The sequence below is a fragment of the Symphodus melops genome (genome assembly GCF_947650265.1).
Source record: "Symphodus melops genome assembly, chromosome: 1".
In the NCBI taxonomy this organism is placed as follows: domain Eukaryota; kingdom Metazoa; phylum Chordata; class Actinopteri; order Labriformes; family Labridae; genus Symphodus; species Symphodus melops.
Window position 1 is genome coordinate 884,467 of NC_136691.1, and position 19,625 is coordinate 904,091.

Sequence of the window (19,625 nt, forward strand, 5' to 3'; positions counted from 1 at the left end):
ACCACATTGTCCATGTGTGCTAAGTTCTGTCTGCACCAGGGTTTTTTCTTCCTGGTCAGACAGCGCACGCCCTGCCACTACAAGGTGACTACAAGGTGACTACAAGGTCGCGCGGGAATATAGAAAAAAAAATCGTGCAAACAGCACGTTTCATTTGTCTTTGTCATTACGCAAAAAAAAAAAAAACGTAATAAAGTGATGGAAAACACGGTTTTATTTTCAATCTGGGTCGATCTATTCGGCCCAGTTTGACTCGTGCTTGCAGTGTATTTGAAACGTGCTATAGAAACAGGAGCGTTGACCTGAGCGGCCCCATAGTTCCCATAATGCTGACGGACCGCAGTGTCCACGGACTATGAGGAAACATATGGGTACAAACCAAGAACCTCACCGCGGTAAAACTGTAGAGCTAACCACCATACAGCAGTGGTGCCCTGGACTTCACCACTAAAATAAAATCCTGCCAACCAAGTGGCTTTCTGTCCGAGTGACTGCAGCGTCCTGAATCAGGGTGAAGCGGACTGGGTCTTGCTCAGAGGGGGGTCTTTGGTATACACTGATCTCAGGCTGGGTTATATATGTATGAGAGTTTTATCTTTACATTTAAAATCTTGTAGTGCCAAAGTGAAACACTCATATCGGTCACTTCTCGCCCGTGTTTGGTTAGAAGGAGTGAATTTTGTCAGTTGGTAAAAATCCGTGGTTTTAAAAAACGACCTCTACGAAGGTCTCTTTGGGGGATGTGGGACTCGTTGCACGTCAGATCAATCCAGTGTTAGTTCACACGCAGTGAGAGCATTCGTTTATGGAGGTCACTGGGTTATACCTGGAGAGAGGGCTATCTAGGGAGCACACAGCACCTGATTTCATTTTGAAACAATTCAGAAGCAACTGCAACGTAAAAGATTAGACATCCGTTCAGATATTTTTGTACGCTTCCGGAGAAATGAGCAATAAACAAAGAACTACAAAACCTCTCACCACTGACTGTGTCGGCCTGGAAGGAGCCGAGGCGATCGGTGTGATCGTGATGCTGCTCGTCATTTTGCTCTGCGTCGTCTTCCCTATGGACGTTTGGCGCGGCGAGCGGAGCACTGTTCCCGTGGACATCTCCTTGATGCTTTCAGAGGTAAGTCCAAGGGTCACCACTGGACTGCTGCAGCCCTCAGAGGGCCTCTTATACTGGGAGCCCAAATGGATGTGGATCTTGTTGTCCTCTGTTGTGATGATGTTGCTTTTGCCGTTGTACTTCCTGTAAGGCGCTGGCCCGCCTGGCTGCTTCTCGGGGGTCATTTTGATCACCGTGCGGCTTGCCGGTATGTTGTGAGGCTCCGCTGAAGCGCACGTTTCGGCCACAGGAGTGGTACTGACCGTTATGATGGACACAGGTGACTGAATGCCGTCGGAGCTGCCGCCATTGCTCTTGTCTGGACTCTTGGCCCGGGAGATGGTGGTGATAGTGACGGGAGATTTGGTTCGATTCAGACCCCCCATCGTCTCGCAGGCTTTGCTCTTTGAGGTCACAGTTGTGGGCTTTGGGACAATTGTGATGCGAGGTTTCTGGAGGCCGAGAGTCGGTATGATGGTGGTGCTGGAGAAGAAATCCTCAGCTCGGGGGCTGGTGATCTCCAGGGTGGCGGTGCTGTTTTCGTGATCTGGGGTCACCCTGATGCGTAGAGGTTGTCCTGGTTTTTGGGACATGTTCGGTTGAGGGAGCAAGGACGCCCCATCCGTCTGAGTGGATGGACCGGCGTCCCTCTTTTTCATCCAGGGTATCCAAGATTTTCCCGCTCCAAGTTCAGCCGATGCAGGAGGGTATCTCTCGAGAACCATCGGCTTTTTGAGTTCCCTTTGTCTGAGGTTGCTCATTAAGTGATTTTCCTCCAGGACGGATTTTTGGATGAAGCCTGCTGCTGTCTCGTCTTCAGGACACTCGCTTGCCAACACTTCTGTTTGCACTGCTGTGGAGGTAACCGGGACATTGACCATCCTACTGCCGTTCATACTGGGCCTCAGCGCACGACTGTAACGCTTGGAGGCTTCAAGTTCCTTTGTCAGGTTGGTGACTTCCTGACTCATGCTCTTCTTCTTTTCCTCCTCTTCCATGAACCTCTGCTGGAGGACGGAATAATCCACCCGCAGCTGGGAGAGCTGGTCCTCCTTGTTCATCAGCTCATGGATTTTCTCCTTCAGCGCCTGAACGTCCACCTTCAATTCTCTGGTTTTGGCCTCTTCCATCTTGCAGCGGATTCTGAGCTCGGCCTCTGGACTCATGACCTCGCCTTTCTCGATGGCTTTGTTTCTGGCGATCTGACTTTTCATTTCTTCCAGCAACTTAGAAAGCGTGTTTGCTTTGTCCTGCTCCGTTCTGAATTTCTTCTCCAGTAGATCGTACTCGTCCTCCGTTTTCATCAAGTCTCCCTCCACCACCTCCAGGTGTTTCAACCTATTCTTTAGCCTTTCAACTTCCAGCGTGAGCTCTCTCATTTTGTTGTCTTCCTCTGGATTGTCCTTCGTGGCCCACTTTCTTTGCATTTCCCTGTCCGTCTCCTCGAGTCCGTCAATTCTTATTTTCATACCACTAATCTTGGTATTCAGCTCCCTGCACTTTCCCTGCTCGCTTGCCAGCTCACTTTGCAACTCGTCTTTCTCTTTGGCGAGCGCCGTCACTTTCATCTCCATCTCCGACTTGAATTTGAGAAGTTTTTTACTCTCCTCGATCAGCTTCTCTGTCACCTCCGTGACCTTGCCCTGCTCTGCTTTGAACATCTTACCTAAATCGTCGCTTTTCTGTTCCTCCTGTTTGAGCCTCTCCGCCATGTTTTTTCTTTCGTCTACCAGGATGACCGTGAGGGACTTCAGCTTCATGAGATCGTCTTTGAGGATCATTTCGGACTTTTCAAACTTCGACTCGGAGCCCTCGAGATCTTTCAGTCGAGTTTTCACCGTCTCAAGCTCGCCGGCCAGATCCTTCACGACAAGTTTTTCCTTTTCCAAGTTGGTGTGAAGCTGAGAGCACTCTCGTTTGCTCTTATCAAAAGCCCCCTCCAGTTTCTCCAGTTCAACCATTCTCTTCTGCAGTTTTTCCACCTCCAGCCTGAGCTCCTTGGAGTGGTTCTCTTCATCCTGCAGCTTTTTCCTCAGCTCCCTGCATTGAGCCTCCGTTTTGGTTATCTCCTCATCCTTGCCCTCCATCTCCAGCACCCTTTTCCGCAGATTCTCAAGCTCGGTCATGAGAGTCGAATCTCCACACTCCCCTTTGCTGATCTTGTCCCTCAGCTCCTGAAGGTCCTCCTCCGATTTATGCAGCACGTTGTTGCTCTCCTCCAGCTCTTCTATTTTCTGTGCCAGTCCAGCCAGCCTCAGCCTCAGCTGTCTGCTCTGGGACTCTTCATTCGCCAGTTTGGCGGTCATCTCCTCGTGTTCCTGCGCAAATTTCGCCGCTTTCTGCTCCAGGTCTTCCTCCAGCTTCAGGACCTTGTGGCTGTCCTCCTTGGCGGTCTCGCTGACCGCTGCCAATCGCTGCTCTTTTTCCTGGAGCTTCTGGGTGAGATCCTGGACCTTCTGGCTCTGCTGGTCGATTTGCTCAATATGCAGCTGCCGCTCGTCTACCAACATCAGTGCAAATGACTTGAGCTTAACCAACTCGGCTCGGACCTTCTCCAGTCTCCTGCTGTGGTCCTTGTCCTTACGAGCCTGGTAGGCCTTCTCCTGCTCCAACAGCCTTTTGAGTCTAGACAAGAGAGAAGAAGGCAAAATGTGAGCAGACATTAATGTTTACAACCAAGTAGGTGTGAGTAGCTCATGTCTCGATCCACACACACTGAGACCGCCATCGATGGGACTCCAGCGCCCCCTGCAGGAACAGATTGGGTGATTTACAGTCTGTGGGAAAAAAAACAGTTCTTTTATCGTTTTGTTTTTGGGGTTTTTTCCAGATTGCTCCAGAAACAAAACATGAAACAATCATTGTATAGCATATAAACAGCTGTGATTAGCCCAGCCTCGACAACAAGGTCACTTTTGACTCAACGACACAACGGACCGAGCTACAACATGACAACTTTGACTGACACAGGACCTTGTTGCTGTTCCTCCTCTACCTGCAAGAGGACAGCACATGAAGAGAGAAACACTCTGCTTCTGACACTTTGCATCTTTCGGATGAATTTGCATTAACTTGCTTCCACAGCGATCTTTCCTCTGGGTATAAATGTGCCTCTGAACTCGCCTTCACAAGACGCATTTTAAAAGCAAATCCAGCTGCCTTAATGAGCTTTTAAGATACTCGTCATCGGTTTTTATGCATCAACACAACAGTCCAACTGGTATGAAGCAATAGTGAGTGAGAGCCACCGCAGAGCTGCCAACAAAGTTCTGGGAACTTGTCTGAGTTAATGTCCTGTTTGTAGATGTTTAACTGATCTCTGCGGGAGTCTGTGAGTGTCTGACACACACAGAGAGAGAGAGAGAGAGAGAGAGAGAGAGAGAGTGCTTCACATGCATCAGACGCTCGATCACACAGAGAAGTCTCAGGTCTGCAGAACATGTGCTCAAGCATGTTGGAATAAAAGTGAAAATCTAATTTAAAGTCTAATTTTCAACACGACAGACTTTTACCATAAACCGCCACAAAAAAAAATAAAAATCTTCTCTCTAAACTTTGCTCAACTTACCAAGAGGCTGGGATGCAGAGCAGGTTGATCCATATCAGAGCAGGAGCCAAACTGCTGCGACTCTCACGGGGTCAGAGAGGGACTGAAGGAGGGGCTCAGGCTCCGCGGGGAATTAGCCATCACATTCCAAACATGTCATGAGTGGACAATGAAAAAAAAAAAGGTGGATGTTGTGCTGAGCCGCTCTGCTCCCGCTGGGTGGTGATGTCACCCACCCCTCCCCTCCATGTATGGTCAAAGAGGCCCTGCCCTTGTTTGGACACTGAGGAGGAGGAGGAGGGGTTCAAACAAGGAGCGGGGGAGGATTTCAGCGAGCGCCCCTCCCCTCACCCTCAACCTCACCCGCCCTCATGGGAGGGCAGGATGTCGGCGGTGCAGCAGGTATGACAAAACACACGCAGCCACTTTCAAGTTCGCTCGTCTTTCTTTTTGTATTTTTCTAAACAGAAGCTCCCGGTTTGACCTGTTTGTCTCCCAGCCGTCTTGCGAAGCAGCCGTGTCGCCATAGAAACGAGGCAACAATGCCGGGTGGGAGTTTTTTTTTTTTTTTGTTGTTTTGGGAGAGGACAATGCCAGACTAGCCTTTTCTCATTATAATCTCCCTGTGTCGTGCAAAGGGAGGAGGCACGGACACAAGGGATGTGAGATCATAGCTTCACACAGCGGCAGAGGAGGCCTGTGGTTTGCATCACAGCTTCTCCTAAATGAGCCAAATATGAGCGGTGCAAAGAGCCGACAGATGCAGAGGCACTGCTCTTCATTATTCCAACTGCATGTTATACATAAATATCAACAGGATGTAAGAGGACCTTTCACATTCATCTCTACGCTCTGCGGTTTAGATACTTGCTCGCTTGTTGGCTGGCTGTAATTCTCAAGATTAAAAGGAAGAAAGTGCTTCATCTTCTTCTTCTTCTGTCTCAAACATTTTAACTGGATCAAAGCTTCGACGATATATTCTTTTAATTTTCAAAAACAAGTTGTGGTTTTGAAAAACAAAAAAACCCCCCAAAAAACTAAAACATCCCGAGCTTCATCCGCATCAAACAGTTTAACTTCTCGCCAACACAACCGAGTCAACTTAGTAACAAACAGCCACATCTGGACACAAAACAACATCTTGGTCCAGACTAAAATATCTCAGCAACAAGAAATGCACAGAGAGCAGTTATCAGGTGAACAGGTGTTGCAGCGATGGAAGCGGGCAGTGGAACTGCTTCAGATAGAAGTGATTGTACCCGAGCTAAAAAGCCTCTGCATGTTTCTAATAAGCTCCAGCAGCAGAAAGCTGCTCAAACTAGGATCAATGTTGGAGATGAAACATGGAGAGAGGTTAGAACGCAGAAAGCTTTACAGACCCATGCAGAGCTGGCTAAACACTGAAGCTACAGTGTCCACCACATGCAGAGCTGGCTAAACACTGAAGCTACAGTGTCCACCACATGCAGACCTGGCTAAACACTGAAGCTACAGTGTCCACCACATGCAGAGCTGGCTAAACACTGAAGCTACAGTGTCCACCACACGCAGAGCTGGCTAAACACTGAAGCTACAGTGTCCACCACATGCAGAGCTGGCTAAACACTGAAGCTACAGTGTCCACCACATGCAGAGCTGGCTAAACATTGAAGCTACAGTGTCCACCACATGCAGAGCTGGCTAAACACTGAAGCTACAGTGTCCACCACACGCAGAGCTGGCTAAACACTGAAGCTACAGTGTCCACCACACGCAGAGCTGGCTAAACACTGAAGCTACAGTGTCCACCACATGCAGAGCTGGCTAAACACTGAAGCTACAGTGTCCACCACATGCTGACCTGTGTGAGAGGAGGGGCGGAGACAGCTCTCTGTGATGATTAGAGTTTAGACTGCAGTACACATTTTAAACACTAGGGGGGGGCGAGCTAAGCACTGTTGGATTTAGTCTTTCTGAATTAGCTTCAAATAAGAATAATGAACAGATCCCTTTCAGATGACTCAATATGTGATACATTTGGCGACAGATTAAACTGTAAATTTAACGAGTCTTCATTTCCTGTTTATTCTACACGGCTGACGTCCAAACCTCTTCTTGTCTCGTCTCTCCCTCTTTACATCGTGTCCTGATACTAAACCAAACCCGCTCAGCTTCTGGACTCCTTCTGTCTTCAGATTGATTTCAGATGATAATCTGAGACACTGCTTGCTCTGTATTCTTGTGACACTCTGGTTGTCACCATGATGACCCGGCTCAGAGCTCATTGGACATATTGGACGATGTCTGTTTAGCAGCACTGAACATCTTCTAGAGAAATCTAGACGCCGACTGGATTTTATTTATTTTTTTGACATAATGAGGCCATCACTTTGTGACTTCTTCTCGTGCGGTGCTGTGCGTGCGTGTGACGGTTGTTTTTGCTAAGCAGAGCCTCTAATCGTGCAGCCGCATCTCTGCAGGGAATGACATCATCCTGGACGCATTCACTCATGATACCACCTGCAGTGAATCTGCACGCTGACGGCAGCCCACAGGAATGTGTTATCAGACGGAGCTGAAGGTCGGACCACTGAAGAGACACGCTGACTGACGTATATATCGGACTTATAACCACCGCCTCCCCACAGGGACCGTCACGTGGAGCTTCTTATGACTTGCGAGCAAATAACAAGAAACCACAAACTTTGTGAACGCTAAACAAACAGATGAATGCACAAAAGACACAACCAGATTTACGTTTGAATGCAATGAAGGTTTGGTTCTTTTTTTCTGCAAAACTAAATGACAGAGTGTGAAATACTTTTAAAAAGCTTGAGACAAAAAAAAAAAAACCTTTAACAGAGGAGAAAAATCTTATTTAAGTTTCAGCACTTGATCGTTGTGATTAAAATTCCCCACATTTCACTTTTCCTGCAAATCGCCAACTGAGAAGCTGGAGGCTGAAACGTCGTTGAGCTGCACGCTTTGTGTTTTTAGGATGTCGTGATGACACACGATTCATCGCTCACTCTGCATATCAGAGCAGGCATCCATAACCTGCATGCTCGGGGTTTTATCTGATGCCTCCTGCATCTGCAAAATCTTCTTCCTTTCCTTGACTTTTGGCCAAAACATGATCAAAAGAATCCCGCACCCTCTTTTTTTTTTTAGAAGAAAAAACAACGAAACATTTCAGAGGTGATTTTAAAGTTTCTGTAAACTTACTCAGTGGGAACCAATCAGCTCGGAGCTGAGAGCCACAGAGAGACAATCAGATAAACACACTTTAGAAGTAAAATATTCTGACGTAGCTAACGTGCATCTTCTTTCGTTCTTGATGTGACAGTGGTCCTGTAGTGTTTTGTTCTGCCCGTAAAGGAGAATCTGAAACGTCCCGTTTACAGGATGAGAAAAGTTTCACCTTACGCTGCAGCTGTGAAGAAAACAGATCCGACCGTTTGGATTGAGATCCATCCAACGAGTTGATTCGGAGCATTTTTGGAGAGAAAACAAAAGACTGGATTTAAAGTCGAGAGAGTTTTCTGAGACAAATCCGACATCCACAAATCCACAATGTCAACAGACCTTAAAAACCTCGTTGTGCTTTCACACCTGCAGAAAACTGAATGTGTGCATGCAAACAGGCCACACACACACACACACAGACGGCGGGGGGGCCTCACCTCTCTCTCTCCTGCTCCAGGAGGCCGGTGAAGTCGTCGCTCTTGTTCATGAAGTCGGTGTGTTTGAGTTTCTCGTTGTCCAGCTCCATGACGGTGCGGCGGTGACATTTCTCGGCCAGCAGCAGCTGCTCCAACATCCGTCTGTACGTCTCCCTCTGCTTGTCCTCCAGGCGGTCCAGCTGAAGGGACACACACGTCCACACCGATTAGTGACGACACCGTCCTGCGCTCTGACACGCCAACATCTGCCCGCACATTCGCCACGGCCGCGCTCGCATTGTGTTTGTGAGCGAACAATGAGCAGACTCTCTTCACACTGTTGTGAGATTTAATTCAGAAGGTTGGGATTCCACCGAGCATGGAAAATTATACTTTACAGGCTTTTAATGACACAAAAGAAGCAGATTTCAGGCTCTGCTTTCCCTCTCCTGCTCCTGGTGTAAATGCACAGCCGAGATTTAAAAACTGTCTGTTAACCCTTTAAATAAACTCAGTCAAGGTCACGAAAAACTTTCTTATACAGCACGTTTCACGATTCAAAATGTTTAATACAATCATTCTAAATGTTATAAATCCTGTTGGAAATACTGTAGAAGTTGTCCTGTGTCCACCGTACGTTTTTTTAAATAGTTTTGAATGAGGAGAGAGAGTCATCAGCAGGACGCCGCCGCCTGGAGAAGAAGCCCACAGAGCGCTCCGCCTTTCATTGCCGTCAGCAGCGCTCTTTCCCCCCCCCCCCCCCCGCCTCCAGGTCGTGTGCGCACATCCTCTTTGCTCCGTGAGACGATGATCAGATCTGAACTGAACACTAGCAGGAATGATTTCACCGTCATCTCGCAGAAATCTGCGTGATCAAACATCACATCGGAAGAAAAACAAACATGGAGGACGACCCAAAATGGGGGGTAAAATTGCTGTAACCTGCCTAAAAGTGAGCAGCACTGGAGTTGTCGACACATTTCCCCACATGGACGATGAAGTGTACGGTATTGAGTCCCGCCCTTACCTCAGCCATGGGGGTCTCGTACACGTCCTCAGTGCTGTTGTTGCTGCGGCTGAGCAGAGCGTCTCGCTGCAGAGCCTGCAGAGGTTTCGTCGGGGCAGCCGAGCCGTAGTGAGCCTCCAGAGTCTCCGGTTTGGTTCTGTCCGACTTCAGCAGACCGATGATGTCCTCTCTGGCCTGAAGAGACGAAACACAGGAGGTCATGTTCCTCTAACATGTGTCTCTAGTCTGTCTACAAACCCCCCAATGATGAGAAAAATCCATCCTCTCCAAAAATGTGTGCTCAAACAGGCCGTTTGGAGATGTTCCCTTCATGACATCACAAAGGGCAGTAGCCCCTCCCCCAGGTGGGTGACCCTCCCACAGCTAGGTGTTTGTTCTGCCCTCTGAGTCTGCCTTCTCACCGTAAACAATAGGACATGGAGCCAGAAAGCAGCGAGTACACCCGAGCCCTTCCAGAGAGGGGGCGTGGTCAGACACAGCTCATTTACATATTTAAAGCTACAGACACAGAAACAGCCTGTTCTGAGCAGGGCTGAAATAGAGGGGTTTATAGACATGATCAAATACAGGATCAGAGTGGATTTACAACAACACACTTCACACACATGATGAAGAGGAGCTCTGAGAGTTATTTAAATTGGCTGAAGTGACCTCCACATTTTTTTAGTTTAACTCTCACATCTTAAAAAGGGTTTAAAAGAAGACTTTGATGAAGTATTTCAGGACCTTTCATCTCTGTCTGCAGCCTCCTCTACTCCAGTCACTTCATCTTCCTCTCATCTATTTAAATGACTGACATATCAAGAACAACATCTCAAAAGTGAAGAGTAGTTTCATCTGCATGAGGCTGCAACCATAAAATGACCTTTCACATGGAAATCAGGACTCCATGTGTGTCCCACTAAAATAAACCCAGAGGGAGAGATTCAGGTTCTCACCAGCAGAGGGAGACATTTTCTTCATTGTTGACGTGTAAAGGCCCCACGACAGAAACTCTGGGTCTCGTATAGTTCACATAAAGAATCAGAATCAGAGAAGAAACAGGAGAATGATCTGATTTAAACTTTCAGACGGAGGAAATGTTGGTTTATTTCACTCTTACAGTCCATTTTGGACGCCTACAGCTAATTTACAGACACCATGTGACATGATGACGTCTTTGCAACATACAAACTCCACACAGAGTGGCAGCTGTGTGACGGGGATTCAAACCAGGAACCTCCTCGCCATGTGTGCAGCCGTCCAGCTTATAAATGTTATAAAAAAAAAAAAAAACAATTAGTCGTACAATTTGCAAACTGCAGGATCGCACTGTTTGCCATGCTAACATCACGTGACTGCTACATTACTTCCTGTGTGACGTGTCGCCCTGTCTGTCACTGATGGAAAATATTCAACACACCCAAACAGATGGAAACAGAGGGTGAGGCTTCTGCAGCATCCTGCTTGTCTGGAGACCAGTTCATATATCAAACTGGAACCCAGCAGCAGATATAACCATTTACCAAATTACTGTACTGTTAAAGCTATTTTTAATAGGCCAATGTACCGCTCTCGCTTCTTTTTAGTTTTTTGCTCTAAGCTTGCAGCATAGACTCTGTATTGTCGTCTCCAGCTGCAGCACCTCTGCTTAAACATCTGTTGACACAGCACATGAACATTTCAGAGGAGGCACCTTACGTATATAATCCTGTGACTTTCCTCATTCGTGGTCTATCCGCTGGTTTTGGTAGCTGACCTGTGAGTCAGCGAGGTCGACCCCCAGCTACGACAACGCCCTCGGTATCTGCATTGTATTTACTTATTGCTTTATTAAACTTTCTGGTTTGTTCAATTTGAACCTGAGTCTCTTCTCTTCCTTCTCTGAGAAAACCAACACGCACAAGGTGACTTAAAAAAGCAGAAACCAGAGGGTGATAGATTGTCAGATTACTTCATATTCATGTTCAGGTTGATCAGATTCGTACCTGAACTTCTCCCTCCATGATTCCCAGCAGGTGAAGCAGATCTTTCTTGGACAGATCCAGCGCCTCAGGCTTCCTGCTCTCGGCGGCTTTCCGACGTTTCTTAGCCGTTCCAGACGCCGCCGTCGTCGTCGTCCTCCCGTCCTTCTCCTCTCGCTGGGCTTTGGTTTTCCTCTTTGTGAGCTGTGGCGTGTTCTCCTCCTCCTCCTCCTCCTCCTCCTCCTCCTTGGTGAAGCCTGTCGTCGGCTGAATGCGTCCGTCGTCTGGACCCTCCATGGTGCAGTTCCTGGAGCGCATGTTTTACCTGAGAGGACGGACAACAGACACCAAAATGATAAAGTGGCGGTAAAAAGCATGACGGTGTTAAAGCGCAGAGGTCACAGGCTGGGGTCAAACCCGGGGCCGCACGCATTGGGACGGTAGCCTCCATACCCAGGGGCGCGTGCGCTGCCACTGCACTACCGGCGCCTCCTTTACACAACTTTATTGATGCAAATAAAAATAAACATTTTTCTCTTTTCTTCCTTCAATAACCATGATTTGTTAACGCTTCGATCTTTACTCTACAGCACATCACTGCATCATTTCTTAACCACCGCCGTCCTCATTCATGCACGGCCTGCTCCGACCAGCGGCGAGCACGGGGTGGTCGACAGGAAGGACGAGGAATGCAAAGGAGAAATCCTTCCTGTGTCCTTCCCGGATTGATTTTGAAGGAAACTAGAGAGCACGTTAGCTTGTGATGACAGCGGTTAGCCATGATCTACGACCCGTATCACATTTCCAAGGTTGTTGAAGTGAGGAAATTGTATCCGGACCGGCCTGGAAGATTAATTTAAACAATAATTCCATGAGGGGAGAAAGTATTTGTAGAGGGAATTTCATTGTACAAAGAGAAGTCCACGTTGGGGCAGCGATGGCTTGGTGGTCAGTGCGTGCGTCCCTGGCGAGGAGGCTAAAGTCCTCCAGGCGGGTCGACCGGGTTCAGGTCCAACGTGCATGTGGCTCCTTTCCCCGTTCTCTCCCTCGTCCACATTTCTGACTTTATCGACTCTACTTTCTCTACAATGAACGCACAAAAAAAAGTTAGCCATGACTTCATCTTTCTGCACTTTTTTTCCCAACATTTAATCAAACAGCGTGATCGTCATTCTTCCTTGGGTTTGTAAACACGAGTGTAGGAAAGCTGATATTGTCGTGGTGCAGGTCAGGGTCAAGGTCAGGGTCAGGGTCAGGGTCAGGGTCAGGAAGCTCCTCCTCAGCGTCGGGCAGTTAGACGTGAACTAGGCCAAAGCTCCCCGGAGGCTGCAGGTTTTGGATGAAAGCAGACCGTGACTAAGCCAGAGAGAATCCTGGCAGTGTCGCCGTAGCAACCGTGTTATTAATAGTTGGTTCAGGGGGAGACGCCAAGATCTCCCCGCACGTGAAGACCACAGGACCGTCTTTCGCTCTGATCAGCGGCGAGGTGAACTGGACGGGTTTTTTACTGGAGGAGCTGGGAGTCTAACGCCAAAACTGACAAGAAGCAGGAAGTGGAGATTTGAGCTTCAGTAAAAGAAACTGATCTGGAGTCAATCACAAAGTCGGTCAAGTGAAGCGGACTGAACTTCACCCAAATGGACCAAAAGAAATAATCTAAGAATTGGAAATAACTTCATTTAGATTTAAACACTGTTTGAGTTTGGCAGGCACCATATTCTCCTTACGACGGGAGAGCCAGAGGTCATGCCAAGGTCGGGAGGCCGACACTCGTTGTTCCAGGTCTCAAATTATATGAAGATAAAAGAAATCCAAAACTCCAGACTTATAAGAAACTGGATGTAGAATAAAGTCAATTCAATGAATAACAAACATATATATATATATATATATATATATATATATATATATATATAAACAGATATACTAAACACATAAAGAACACAAAGAAAGGGTTAAATATATCAAAGAAAAGGAGGTGTAAGCAGACCGGGTCGGTTCTGATCGGGTGATAGATAAAGTGATGTTAATTAGTAAATGTGTTTGAAATTTGTTCATGATTTACATAAACCCTGCAAACGCTACAGGCATGGTGACAAACGTGAAGCATCAAGTGAGATGGACGTCAAAAACAGAGGACCACCTTGTTGAGTCCTGTAAAACTGGTTCTGGTGGGTCAGGACCCAAAAGTGTACCCAGATAAAAAAACAGTGTCATAAAGTCTAAAAACATAAAAGTCTTTTTACAGTCAGCGATGACAGCCGCTCATCAGACCTGTTGTTTTTTCTGTTAATGTGACTTCCTGTGTTCCTTCAGCAGCCTCCAGTGGACGTCACCACTTGGTCCTGAGGCCAGACCAGTTCAGAACCACTTGTTACGACTGGGGTTGAAAAACCAACGAGGACCCAATTAAAGATTTATTTCAACAAAAGGCAAAAAAAAAAAAAAAAACTTGCTCAAAAACTGAATTCAAACGAGGAACGTATCAACGTAATCGGACAGGAAACATTGAGACTGAATAGACACAGAGGTCATCTAACACAGGTGAGGACACTCAGGGCAATCAAGACAGGAAATGAGACAACACTGAAGACCAGAACTACAAAATAAAACAGGAAACACTAAAGACTGAAACTGAGAAAAACACAAAATAAAACACTAAAGGAAAAATAAAACAGAACCAAACCATGACTCATCAATTCAACATGTCGCCTGCAGAACCATCAGATGATCAATTGGAAGGGGGGGGGGGTCACTCCCCCCCCCCCCCCCCCCCCCCCCCCCATTATGCATCTGCATCATCTTGAAGGCAGAACGTCTCAGAGAGCGAACAGGCTGTGAGACTTCGTCCGTCTGGATTTGAACGTTGTTGAAGGACCTGTGAGATTCTGCTGGGACGCTCTGCACACATTTCATGATTTACCTCAAAGGACTCCTTATAAGGGCGTGCTCTTCCTGCAGATATCACAGGTCTGTAAACAGTCACACTTTGTTTACAGATCGTGTTGAAGGTTTTTATCATGCAGGGCTTCCAAATGTCCCGTCAGCGTGTCTCAACAGAAGCGAGTGTCCACATGCCGTCCCCGACGAGCAAACTGATCCGTGTAAACAGTTTACCTTCTCAAGAGCGGCGCTCTGAGTCACCACTTCAGCTCACAGCGCCATGACGGGTCACACGCTGACCGCTTCATCGGCAACAAAACAGTCGCCCCTGCTTTTCCAAACACATCCTCAGAGCGGGGGGGAGATTTCCTGGAAAAAGGAAACACTTGAGGAAGCCGAGCAACCAGTTTAGCTACGTTAAGCTAGCAGGGAGAAGTGTGTGCTCACTTTGTGCTCTATGATAGAATCCCTGCAGCAGGTGCAACGTCTGAAAGCTGAAGAGCGGAGGCGGTGAAAGCAGCCCGTGGTTCGGTCGGAAGGCGATGCCAAATGCGAGTGTTGTGCACTTGTTTCCACGTCGCTCTGACCGTGTACATGACAGACGCGTGATTAAAATGTAGTTTAAACATGTGATTAAGAATCTGGTAAATCTGAGGGTTGGAGTCTCGGAGGAATTTCGAGGCTTTGAAAGATTTGTTTACTCTGTGTTTCAGTCTAGCTCTGCAGCGAAAGAGGCGGTTTTTTCATCCACACATCATAGAGAACCAATGTAAACAAACTAAAAATACAACTCGGTGGACAAATTGAAGATTGCATGTTTGGAAGTCCTCCCAGCGGAGAGATATTTCTGGAGATGCGACCGGGCTCTCTGATTTACGCCTCAGCCTGGATAAAAACCCCAGACAGCTGTGAGGCCGCGGTCGACACACGAGACCTACAGTGGATAAGTGGTCAGAGTTGGTATGTTGGCAGCAGGGTGTCTCTAAGCTCATCCAGTAATAAGAAGGTCAAAGATTTGACCCCAGAATCAACAGAAACGCCCACGTGCACCGACGATGAGAAGCAGCGTATGTCGACTCTGTTGCTTCGGATGCTCCGTCATGTTGTAATATTTACAGTCTCTGGTCCGAACCATCCTTTGCTGCTTGGGGAATATCGTATATGAAGAAGTCCTACATGCATCAGTTAACCCCTTGACGCCTGAATTTGTTTCCAAGTATTAAAACTTTTCTGTTTCTGCTTTTCAAGTAGACGCTAAATTAAGTTGAGAACGTTTATGTGAAAACAGCACATAAATAGATATGACATAAAAATAGCACATCAAACGGATGTTGTTCTGTCTCTGATTGGTCCTGTGACAAACTCATGCTTGCAAAAGGTTCCTCTGTATGTACTGAAAGTGCATCAACCGGCAGTGGAGGAATAGGGACGCTATTTTAGCTGCATTTGGAGCGGAAGCGCTTTGATGCAAATTCGCGACGGAAGCCGTCGAGGGGTTTTAGAGTATCTGCAGAGACAGGACATTTTAATTAGCATGCTAACGAATGAACAAAGATGTTGATATTGAATTGTTGATATTTCATGAGGCCGTTAACTTCCTGCCTCACAGAGCAAAGACATCACCTCTTTAAAAAGTTTCCGTGTGGCTGCTGGTGATGACATGAAGTGTATTTATCCGAACGTCACGTTAGCAACAAAAACGTCGCTCACAAACGTTATGCTAACGTACGAAGCGTCCCAGTTTGAATATCTGTCCTTCGCCTCGATGTGCCAGCTGCAGCGCGTGCAGCTGTTTGTTTCAGTGAGATTTTAAAAGGGGGGTATTTTTAGGGTCCCACTTGTGTCCAGAGTCCAACGAGGGGAAACGCCAGGGCTATCACTTTATGATCCATCAGCGATCCCGCGGATGTCTCAACCTCAACTTTATACCTCCCAGCTGCTCCACAACAACAGTCGGACTCTCTAAATGGAGGTCACGGGCGACCACCAAAACACCAGAGCGACATCTGAACACCCACAGAGTCATGTTTCCCGATGTGTTTGGCCTCATGCTGTAATCATATCCGAGGATAAATACAGATCACGTTAGCATCTCCGGCCTCTGTGCCCAGTAATTGTTTGCAAAACAACACAAGATCCCCGTTCATTATGTCATTACTAAAAAACAAAGATGGCCTCTGCCCTGATTCTGCTTCATCAGTCGTTCTTAAAGAGCATGTTAGCATAGCAGACAAAGTGCATGAAGGGATGATAACAAGTTTAAAGGTACTCAAAGACACTTAGCAATAGCATCGTTAGCATTAGCGTGATTCAAAGGAGAGTTTTGAGCATTGATTTCTCAGAGCAGTCTTGATTATGTCTCAAAACTCTTTTACGCCGACACGTTCACATGCTGATGGTCGAGGCTGCAAAGAGAAGACTCCATCAGAAGTCATTACTCCCATTCATACGTCGCTGACGAAGCAGAGGGAGCGTTTAAGCATCATTCCCAAGGACACGTCGGGCGTGTTGCTGCAGGAGCTGGGCGTTAAACCAACTCTACCAACTCTACCCGTTGATCATCCAGAGGGTGTGGGGCAGCGATGTTTCCTCTCTGTGCTCGGCTCTGTTTGCCGGGGACAAGAGGTTGGCGTCAGAAGAAAAACAGGCGACAGGAAGGAGTGTGTCGGAGGAGGACGGGGGGCCTGGTGGTGGTCGAGGGAGGAGCAGGAGTTAGAAACGGACGGGGAGGAAGTTCTGCTCTGAGGTTTCACTGTGTCTCACTCGCGTCATTTTCTGCAGCTGTCATTGGACAATCAGCTGTGAACGGCACGGCGTTCCTCCCTCAGTTTCAGCCCGTCATCGTTCTGTTCTCCTCTTTGAATATGATTCTTTCTCTGCCTTTAGCTCCTCTATGTCAGTGTTTCGTACTACCCTCAAACTTCTCAATGCCACAATCCGCTCTCAGCTTCACCACCCGGGTCTGGACTACATGGGGGGGGAGGGGGGGTTGAAACTCATGACCCTGCACCCCAAAGTATTTCTGTCAAGACACATAATCACGTTGTTTATTGTAAGAAATCGCTTGTCTCTCCTGACTGAATTATCTTGATGCTAACGCTGGTGCAAAGCGTCAAATTTTAGCATTTATGCTAAATAGTGAATAAGCATGGTCCCTGTACAAATGGAAATACTGATCTATCCGAGGTCTAAAACCAGACGACTGCAGAGAGTTTTATTTCTCTTATTTAAATTTAAATGATGCCAACTCCACTCTGTAGATCTCTAAATGTTGGGCTCTTCTTAAGTAGCATGATTTCTGCTTGTGGAATGAAAAATGTCTATATAAGGGAGCGATCAGCTTCATGAGGAGGTTTAAAAGGTTCCTCTCGTCCCAACTCGCCATAAAGGGGGAAAGTAATGCAGTCAGTCATCTGTGCTGCAGGACGGCTTTGAGAGGCCGAGAGTCGACCGAGAGCCAAAACAAATACGCTCCTGTCATGAATTCAATTCAGTCAAGCTGTGATCAGAAGTTTAAATCTCAGCATGCCGGAGTGCCTCTGAGCTAACGCTTCACTGGTTTGTAGACTGAAGATCTGCAGCATCAGACTGTGCGCCCATTTGAAACTACATGAAACCATTCTGAACCAAGCATAGCTGCCTCTGCTCGAATATGAAGCAGCACTGCGGTTTATTTATAGTTCACCTCATAACCTCAAAAAAAAAAAAAAAAAAACCCTATCCAACCTTGGTTGATATCAGTCTATCAAGGAGCCGTGCTTGAAATAGTGTGGCACTTACAGTTGCTGCTTAAATGTCACTACAGCTAACATTACCATGTTTAGCACGTCATGGCGAGATCAGAAATAGAACAATTATAATCAGCGGCGCCGCAGCACGCGAACAGACCACGTCGTTAAAGTGTTTCTATGTTGAGATTGAAGACGGAAAATGTTGAATGTTCGAACCGTGAAGAGGCAAACGTGGCTTTGCCCTCAGCGACCCTCCGACTTCACGGTCACACAGACAGCGTTAGCGTTATGACATCACTCTGTTGGTGTGTCTGCTAAACTAAACCAACAAATCTGTCTCTAGTTTGTCTCCAAACCCCCCAATGATGAGAAAAATCCATCCTCTCTGTCTTCTGCCTGCTCAAACAGGCCGTTTGGAGATGTTCCCTCTATGACATCACAAAGGGCAGTAGCCCCTCCCCCAGGTGGGTGACACTCCCACAGCTAGGTGTTTGTTCTGCCCTCTGAGTCTGCCTTCTCACCGTAAACAATAGGACATGGAGCCAGAAAGCAGCGAGTACACCCGAGCCCTTCCAGAGAGGGGGCGTGGTCAGACACAGCTCATTTACATATTTAAAGCTACAGACACAGAAACAGCCTGTTCTGAGCAGGGCTGAAATAGAGGGGTTTATAGACATGATCAAATACAGGATCAGAGTGGATTTACAACAACACACTTCACACACATGATGAAGAGGAGCTCTGACTCTTATTTAAACTGAAGAGGAGGAGGTCATGTGACCTTTAAGTCAGAGACAGTAAGCATGTTTGTGCCGTAGGACGCTGTCTTCTTGCTCAGGGTGATATTAAGAGTCCAGAATATAACGCATTCCCGGACCACGTCAGTCATCAGGGGGGAATTCGTGGCCTGAGACAAAGCAGGTTTTTATCCTCGTGGTGGTTTGTGCAAGAGCTCTAATCAGCGGTGACCGGTCCAGAAAGCTGACATCATTCCCAACACGCAGGCCGAGCAGCAGCCAACTCTCACATGCCTTTCAAATGGAACGCGCATGAAATCACTTCCCTCATAAACTCTGGGTGTAAAGAGAGAGAGAGAGAGAGAGAGAGAGAGAGAGAGCGAGCAGGGTACGGTGAGGCTAAAGCAGGGTTAGACCGCTGCTCGTTTCACGTCATTTTACAGTTTTACAAGGCATTTAGCTCCTGAGTGCTGCTGAATCTCCGGTGGTTGGTGGTCAGCCCGCCAGTGATTCAGTCGGTCACTAAAACGAGAAATGACTCATGACAGAGGAATAAGGCCGCAGGATCCCATAAGTGACCTAAGAGGAGATTTACGATCGCTGACCGTCACAACAGTCAATAACCACACAGGAAGTATAAAAAAAAAGTTTCATAAACATCAGCAGAAACTTGACAGGAAGTGGAAGCTTCGCTGTGATGGGAGGTGGGATAGATTTTCTCACCGCCTCAAACATGTGAACTTGTTATTATGGAGAAAAACAGCGTTGATCTCCCGAGGCAGAGACATAAATAAGTCTAGAAAACAACTGGGACTGTCTCATCATCACGCGATAACAGAGAAATGTATAAAGTGTCCCAGATGTTTAAGTGATCAGATCATCAGATCAGGATTCGTCCTGAAGGTCGGCTGCACTTTGGACTGATCGGAGAAGATGCATTTTAAAATCGAGGCCGTCAGAGTCATGACAGCACAGGAAGCTGGACAGGAAGTCAGGACAAGGAAACGC

The 19,625-nt window shown here is 47.2% G+C and overlaps 1 protein-coding gene across 3 annotated transcripts in view; it reads right to left on the reverse strand.

Moving 5' to 3' along the window:
• LOC306824678 (filamin-A-interacting protein 1-like) overlaps nt 1-19,625 on the reverse strand; it is a 29,956-nt gene that overhangs the window by 4,708 nt on the left and 5,623 nt on the right. For 2 of the 3 annotated variants that reach the window (XM_079344907.1, XM_079344906.1), the window contains exons 2-5: nt 11,291-11,591; nt 9,324-9,497; nt 8,318-8,496; nt 982-3,733 (exon numbers count right to left, since the gene is read on the reverse strand). In XM_079344907.1, coding sequence (XP_079201033.1) covers nt 982-3,733; nt 8,318-8,496; nt 9,324-9,497; nt 11,291-11,584 — 3,399 coding nt within the window. In that variant the 5' untranslated portion in view covers nt 11,585-11,591. Of the gene's footprint in view, nt 1-981; nt 3,734-4,676; nt 4,831-8,317; nt 8,497-9,323; nt 9,498-11,290; nt 11,592-19,625 lie in introns of those variants that run through there. The other variant, XM_079344908.1, reaches the window with a different exon arrangement.